The 8563-nt window shown below is 37.5% G+C and overlaps 1 protein-coding gene across 1 annotated transcript in view; it reads left to right on the top strand.

Annotated features, from left to right (window-relative positions):
- Positions 1–8563, top strand: part of pkd1l1 (polycystin 1 like 1, transient receptor potential channel interacting) — a 45371-nt gene that overhangs the window by 17408 nt on the left and 19400 nt on the right. The window contains exons 2-4 of the mRNA XM_017301766.1: positions 5001–5267; positions 7597–7731; positions 7873–8054. Of these exons, the coding sequence (XP_017157255.1) occupies positions 5001–5267; positions 7597–7731; positions 7873–8054 (584 nt within the window). The remainder of the gene's footprint in view (positions 1–5000; positions 5268–7596; positions 7732–7872; positions 8055–8563) is intronic.

The following is an 8563-nucleotide window of genomic DNA, read 5'->3' as shown; positions in this document are numbered from 1 at the left end:
CTCTGTTGAAAATACTGCGCACTATGGAGGGATTTGAACATGGCCACAAGCAGGAGTGACCTTTGACCCTCCACCCCTCATACCGGGGAATTATAGGACGAAGAGCCGAGGCTGACGGGGCCGAATCAAACGCTGCTGACACACAAACACACGAACGCAGGCCGAGTGCTCAGAGATTAAATCTGGAAACAGACACTTGTTTGATGTCGCCTCTGTCCTTCACGTAATTTCACCATAAAAATCCAGAAGAAACTTATGTGGGTTTTCAACTTTGTGCTGCACGAGCTCAGGGAACAGCTTGTTTTGCATCAATTAGCGTGGCTGCCTTGCGCCTGAGCTGACAGATAGTCTCACCTATAAGGAGCCTATTTGTCAGGACAGAGACGGATGGAAACCACAGCCTCTCTGCTTGCCGCAGGGCGACGGGAGGCGGGAGACACAATGTGTCAGAAACACATCTGAGTGGATGCGCTTCCTTTTCTCTCTCTGTGCTTTTAAAGCGAGTGTCTCAAACTAAACCACGGGGAAATACAATAGGACTCTTCTTCTGGTCGTCTGGGCCTCTGGGAGATGAGATTTCAGCCAGCGAATCTCGATCCTTTGGGGTTTTCAGCAATTGTTGGCCAGGTGGTAAATGTAGATTATAAACCTTGTAGAAAAACTTTTGCACATCTGGATTATTGTGAAAAAAACAACAACAAAAAAACCCCACCAGCTATTATCAAACCATGCATGTTTCTTTTTTGTTGTTGTTCTGTTTTTTTATCTCGTCAAGTTGTGATCTCTTAAGGCCAAACATAAATGTAATCGTGTTGCTAGAGTAATATACATATATTCAAATAAACAAATAAAAAAGTCTTTAAATGTTAATGCCTTATCAAAAAAAAAAAAATAAAAAATGTCACTGGACAGAAAGCAGCTTGGTGTTACTTAGAGATGAAACTTTGTGGCAATGTTGGAGCTCAAGCACAAAAAGCTTCAATTAATTTGTTTTCCAATCTTGTTTGAGTCTCCAAAAAACAAAAAAAAAAAAACAAAAAAAGAAACGTCACAATTTATTTAAAAAAGAAAAAGTAAAACAATGTGGTGTTTTGGCTTGTTACATCTTTGATTATCATTTATTATATTGACGTAGAACAAAGAATGCAGTTAAATTGCCTTTAAATATATTGTAATGTCGGCAAAGATGAGGACCTGGATAAAGCATCGGACTTTAATAGACCATTAGAGTTCAAAGCTATACTTTTTTGTATGAGTGTCTGATTTACTAATATCTTCTATAAAATTAGGTAAAATTGTTCTACAGACAGTAGCTGCATTAATATCCATAACCATTTTCTACCTACAGGTCAGGGCTTCTCGGTTTCTATTCATCAAGCGTTTCCTCTCTCTTTGAGATAGTTACAGTTCAGGCTCACCAGACATTTTATTTTAAAAAAATGATGAAAAAAAAGTCCTTACACCTTGATGTTTCTTTAGTTCGTCTGAAGATAAACGGGATGCAAATTAAACAGTGAAAGCCCAAAACTGAAGACATAAAGAGCTGATTGTGGCTCTAAAACGGGCCACAGATTCTCATCTGTCTCTTTCAGAAACTAAAAACGGCTTCAGTCAGAATCACCTGAGGGACAAAAAGTAGCTGATGAGTCAACATTTGAATCAATGCATGTCTGTCCTCGTAAACCAACGCAAAACATAACAGATTAACACTCGTATTCACTAAACCACAGGATTTATGTTCTCTGTAATACTGAACGTAAGGATATTCACCTTGGAGATTTTGACAATATTATGCTTTTCTAGATTGTTTAAACCTGAGAACTAACAGAACAACTATGGAAAAATGATGACTTTAAAAAGAAAGTAAGTTCTTTTATACTTTTAATTCTCTTTGTGATTTTTTTTTCATTCCCTTTTGGTGACATGCTTCATCTGATTTCCTGAGATGTTTCCAGTTTTTCACAAAGACAAGACTTTTTCTTCTTCTTGTTCGTCTTCTTTTTGCTTTCTTTAAGTTAAGAAAATGTTATTTGAATGACCTAGTAAAATAAAATGATCTCAGGATATCACAGAAGGTGGATTCAGTTTAAGCTGCTCCTGTCCAGCATGCAAGCCCAAAGGTTTTACTCCTATCAGGTTCTTTCAGAGGAGTTTAAATGAACTGGGAGGGTTTCAAAATGAATTCCACTAACATCGAAATACCTTTTATTTCATATTGGGAGGTTGTATTTTTTTAAATTTCACTCCTTTCAGACACAGAACTCTTATTTTTTTGTTGCTCACATGTCAACATTTGCACTAGTAAGTCATGTTGTTCTGGGTTTCTTCGTTATCACAGCATGTTTTGAGAACGGATCCTCTGCAATATGTTCAATAAAACTCAGTTGAGGATGATTAGTGATGATTATTCCTCCTGATTTTTTTCCTCATTATTGGAATCTTATTGGAAGAGATTAAATATTCCTGGTTAGGGGGGAAAAAGCACATTGTTGTGTGTATTTATTTGAGAGAAGAGCGTTTTTTTTTTTTTGGTAACATTTAAATCAGATTTAACCTGGTAAAACTTATGTGTCGTCACCAAGGAGACCATCACATCTTGTGATTTCAGTTTGCTGTCACTAAAAAAAAAAAACATATGAAGAAACTTTTATTTAGCCACCTTGGATTTTTGTCACATATGATTTTCTGCCATGAACCCAACCAGTTATGTAAATGAAGAGGTGAGCACCCCGAATCTTCAACCGCGGTATAAAACTATCACTATTAAGTTCTTTCGACCTCTCAGCGCTTCGCAGCCTCCCGGTCCCAGCCGACCTATTTTCCGCACCGTGTCACCGGCGGAGGCTCAGTCTGAGGGGGCGCTTACATAACCGCCTCGCGCACGATCTCGGCGCCCCTCCGTTACACGCGGCTTCTCCTCCGCGCCTAGCTGGCAGCTGCTTTCTGGAGATTTCGTTGATTTGATTGTGCGCTAATTACATCACCGCGTGCGCACGCCGAAAGCAGCGCACGCGCTTAACGAATGAAGAGAGTTGCTCGAGTCTCGCGGGCCCGAAAAGAGGGCTGTTTTTTGGGGGGGTGGGAGGGCACGTTTGGGAGTACGCAGCGTTCATTGACGTTGACGGGTGGGTTGGAAAATTCTTCTCAACGTGGAATCCGGGAAACACCGGGGGACCTCGGACTGACTCCAGGGGGGTTCCGCAGCATTTTCGTTTTGGTTTCAAAATAAACCAACTGATGTTTGAATGCCTTCCTGTTGGTTCGATTGAGTTGAAACATAATATTTTTCCTATTTGTTGGCTTAATAAATCATATGAATGACCACACGTGAAAATATCGGTTTAAAAAAAAAAAAAAAAAAAAAAGGTCGCCACTCCGTTTTAGGAGCTCAAACCAGGTTCATTTGGGATTACACCAAGAACTATTCGGTGTTTTTACAGCATGAGAACCTACAATAGCTCACGAAAGACGAAACGGAACGAAATAAATAAAAAAGAAACATGCTCCAGTATAGAAACGAACAGGGAGAAAACGTGTTTGATTCCCTCGTTGTGCCTCTTTCGACCTCAGGAGAGCTTCTGCTTCAGAGATATCGCGGTCTGCCAGCGCCCCCTGCTGTTCGTGCGGTTCAGAGAAAAATTCTCTTAAAGGGGATGTCGAGAAGCCGGAAAAACTTTTTAAGGTGGACCGGTGGAGTTATTCCTGCTGTTTCTGTTTCTTTTTTTTTTTTTCTGTTTTAGCAAAGGGCGCACAGGGCAAGTTGGACTCAGACGCTTCCAAACGCATTTTTCACGCTCTTTCAATCCAGTAACACTTTTACTTGAAGCGCACAAAGAAGAAAAATAATACAACACTTAAGCTTTCTTATAAATTAGGTAAAATTGAACTAATAGTGGCATTTTTTTTCTTCTTCTTCTTCTTTTTTTTTTTTACAGTTCTGGTTAAATCAGGAGCATTTTTAAATGAAGCAAATGGGAAAAGAGGGAGACCGAAAGAGGAGCACTACACAGGCAGAAGGCAGGCACATTTAAATCCGTCGAAATTGAGGAAAAAAAAAACTGGAAGAGTTGAGAATAATAATAATAATAATAAAAAAAATAGTAGCAAAGAAAATTAAATGTTTAGCATATTTTTCGCTGTTTTCTCCAGAACTCGTGCTCTTTAAATCGTAATGTGACTCAAAGTTCTCTTTAAAAGCAACTCGGAAAGCCTTGGCTTTTTTTTTTTCTTCTTCCAATCTTTGTAACTGTGAGGAAATGAACTCCTGTCATATTTGAGATTTATCTGCCTTGGTTGTATCATGTACTGATTGGTAATGGTGACAAAGTTGTTAGAATCAGACAAAAGCTCCAGAACTGCCCAGTAGAACTGAGCGTGTATCTGAATTAGTTCTTAGTTCACGCACATTTTATTTCATTTTATTTCAGCTTGTCAACAATTCAACAAAAAAAAATTGTCTGCCTAAATTGTGCACAGAATCCTCACAGCCAGAGGCAAACACTGACGGCAGGTCAGTCTGTAGCATAGAGTTCATGTTCTGGTTTGATTCTGCTTCAAAACTTCTAAAAAACTTGGATTATACCACGACTACGAGATTTTGCACTAGTATAAATCAGATCTCGGATTTAAAGGATTAGTGTATCCACATGTGTAAATGCCACCTCTTTACGATCGGGGAAAGATCAGTTCATGCAGACAGCAGTAGGTTAAAAATGATTATAATCTGGTGGCACAACAGCCCTATCAGAAATGTCCTTTTCTATTTCTGAAATAAACTACGATTTCCAATCACGCATTGTGTCTCAGCGGACCTAAGCACATCACTCTTTATATGTTTTTTTTTTTTTTTTACTGATTGACCCCTGTGATGTTAGACGATCCTCCTCTCCTATACCGTCATCTCTATTCCTCCTCATCGTCACACCTTCATTATTTGCATACAGTGGCCTCCGCTTTGTTCCTTTCTCGCCTCCTGCTCACCTCCTGCTTCTCCTCTGCAGCGCCTCGTCATTTGATCCCAGACTCTCCGGCGGTTCGGTCTCCATGCGGCCCTCTGTCCGGAGCGGAGCAGACATGGCCGCCGCTCTTCTCCGCGCACTGATCCTCGCTCTGCGCTTCGCTCTCGCCTCATCCTCCTCGCCTCCGGGTCAGGAGGTTCCGCTGTGCTTCGTCCCGTGCGCCAACACCGGCTCCGTCCAGGCTTTTACACCCACGGGTGTCGGTGACCTTGACCCGGGCAGCTGCTCTGCGCACTGCCTGCGCGACGGGTGAGTTCCAGTCAGGGCTCAGACTGGTAGCACACGTGAAGGTTGTTGTTGTTGTTGTTGTTGATTTTTTTGGTTGTTGTTGTTGTTAGAAACCAAATGTTATTGCAAAAATAGCCTAAGTTTCTAAAATAAATAAATAAATAAGTAAATAAACTATAATTTGCGTGATGCAGCATGCCACACTGGAAAACTGTTAACTGTTAAAATGCAATCAATACATTTGGGTAATATTTATTTATTTATTTATTTATTTATTTATTTATTTATTTATTTATTTATTTATTTATTTATTTATGTGAGTATATTTTAAACTACTATATGTGGGTACAAATGTGCCTCACAACTTAATTGTTATTTGAATAAATTATTTAAAAGTGTTTCACATTTACTCATGCAGCTAAAATAGTTGTGCCAAAAGGATATTTATTTATTTATTTATGTGAGTATATTTTAAACTACTATATGTGGGTACAAATGTGCCTCACAACTTAATTGTTATTTGAATAAATTATTTAAAAGTGTTTCACATTTACTCATGCAGCTAAAATAGTTGTGCCAAAAGGAGACAGAACTAAAACTACAAAAAATAAATAAATTAAAATAAATCATTTTCGATCAGGGTGCAAACTCTATTCTCATAAACGTTCACAATTAAGCTAAGCCTGCTGAACAAAAACATTTGAAATGCAACCTAAAAAAAATGTGATGCCACTTTTCTGTTACAACAACAACAACAACCGCTTAACTGTGTTAACAGCTGCTTAGCATTAAGAAGCTTATTGTGGTAGCGAATTTGCCTTTTGCGTTTGGCTCTTCCACTGAACCAGTTAGGTTGGACAGAAACTTGAATTCTTTTTTGAGTACAGCAGCCTGTCTCAGCCACGAGCCTCCTGAGAGCTTTTAACTCTCACTACTTTTGCTCTTTCAGTAGAAGCCAATTAAAGCAGCCTTACTGTTCTCTGCTTGTAACTGTGAAAATGGCCGAAAGTTGACTGAGGAAACATATGTTGTTAGAATTACTAATAAAACCCATACTTACAAACAAACTTGTAAATCTGCACAACTTCATCTGAAGGATTGTGATGTTCGTTGTTTTATCAGGTAATATTTGATGCCCTCTGAAATCCTATTTTATAGTGCACCTTTGCTTTTGGAAAGCCTAGTCAAAACATTTGATCACAAGCAGGTTTATAAATAATTCTCTAAAACACTTTTGACTTATATTACACCTCTGTTGCTTTTCTGTATTCTCAGTTCATCAAATATTTTGAATGTTAATTGTTAGTTTATAAAAAAGGCAAACATTTTTTTGTTGTAAGGAAAATAAATAATGATTAAAAAAAAGCTAAATAGTTAATCTGTGTTCTAGAAATATGTTTTTAAGTCCCAATTTTTATTTTATTTTATTTATTTTTTTGCATAAAAGAAGGGCTTCCGAAGACTTAAAAATGAGCAAGTATGTGATCTTTGGACCAGTTTGAAGTTAGATGGAAAAAGAAAAATAGCTCTTCAAATGCTACTCTGCTTCTGTTGAAAACACGTTGTTGGAAAGAGTACTGTAAAACTGAAACGTTGAGGTTATTAAATATTAACCAATAAACTAAGTCGAAATTTAGCTAAGCATAATAATTTATAAAATGAAATATAATGTTCAACTTGAATTATTTTATTTTGGTAATAAATAGTTTCAAAAGATTTTGATTAGAAATTAGCTCGATGTTGGCTCAGTCAACTATTAGCCTTTCTTGTTCTGGTAATTTTTGGTGTCCTGTAGAGAACTGTAATTTGGACATATTTGTATTACTTAACTGATGTTGTGAATCAATATATTATTAGAATAAGATAAGAATAGTCAAAGACCTCGTGGTTGAGAACATTTTTGTTTTATAGCAAGAATTTAAGTTCTTATCTAGCATTAGCTACCTTAGCAACAGCGCTAATGCTAAAATCAAACTTGCTAGCAAGTTAGGCTTCCAAACCCAGAGGTTGCAATCAAGAAAAAAAAATGTTTAGTCTCAATTTAGTCACATTTTATGGCTTAATCATAAGAAAATTTTACTTTTTTTTTTCTTTAAGAATGAGCAGATAACATTTTAATTATCAAATAGAATTCAACTAATTTAGTATATTAAAAAATGGTAGGCACCATTTAGATGTTTAACATATATTTCCACACATAAAGTAAAATCTACATAAACAAAATGCACAAGCTACAAGCTGTACCCCAATTTCATTGGATCAATACTTATTTTGTCAACGTGTCTTTAAAAAACAATGAGATATTTGTTTCAATCTGTCGATCATTGCTTGTGTTTTTGTTTTGTTCCAGGTGCCAGTTTGCAGCATTGTCTTCAGAGACCTGTTGCTGTGGAAACCAGCTGCACACTCTGCTGGTCAGCGTTTGTTTTATCTCCTCTCTTAGAGAGGGAACAATAGACGTGATAGAAGGAAGCGAAAAACAAAGGTGGGAAAAAGGCACTGTCTCTTTTTTTAGGTATTCACCTTTCTCCTTGATCCTCCAAAACTAAAGAGACTCCAAAAAAAAAAAAAAAAAAAAAAAAAAAATTCTGCAACTTTTCAAGTCAACCTTCTGTTTCCATTTCAGTCCCATCTATTATGTGCCTCTTGGAAATGTTGGAAGTGGACACGAAGGATCTGAGTCACAAAGTGAAGGACCATTATTTCTCTATATGAGTTTGTCAGCATGTCCTGAGGGAGAGCAGGCAGGGAGGACGCTTGGAGTGAAAGTTTCTGGAAAGCTGGCTGGATGCTGGAAGCAGACCGCAGGTCAGCTGCTAGTGCAATTTACTGAGCTGAAGCTGTTCAGTTTCTATTACACACAAAACTCTCCTGTGTTAAAAATACACTATGACTCAAGTAGGGTTGTTTGGTGGGGGGGGGGGTGGCTTACTCTATGGGTATGTAAAAATACAGTCATTTTAAATACGTAAGAAAAGTTTATTTATCTCAATGACTCGATTCACTGAATGAAACACACTGCATACACACACAGATGGATGTTTTCAGTCCTTTATTTCTGTTAATTATGATGGTTGTCTGCTTACGGCTAAAGAAACTCAGCATTGCAGATACAAATTTTACTTCCCACCAGTAAAAACTTGCTAATACAGAATTGTGCACATAAAAGGTATGTTTAGGATATGGTTGCTGTTTTCAAAAAGTACTTTTAATCTGAGTGAACTTTATTTATTCCAACTTTTGATGTCAAATGTCTTGTATAAATTATGTGTCTTATAGATTTGAAGCCAAACACTCCTATCCAATTGAGAAAATAG

The sequence above is a fragment of the Poecilia reticulata genome, linkage group LG20, assembly GCF_000633615.1.
Source record: "Poecilia reticulata strain Guanapo linkage group LG20, Guppy_female_1.0+MT, whole genome shotgun sequence".
Lineage (NCBI taxonomy): Eukaryota > Metazoa > Chordata > Actinopteri > Cyprinodontiformes > Poeciliidae > Poecilia > Poecilia reticulata.
This window is presented reverse-complemented; position numbering and strand designations above follow the sequence as displayed.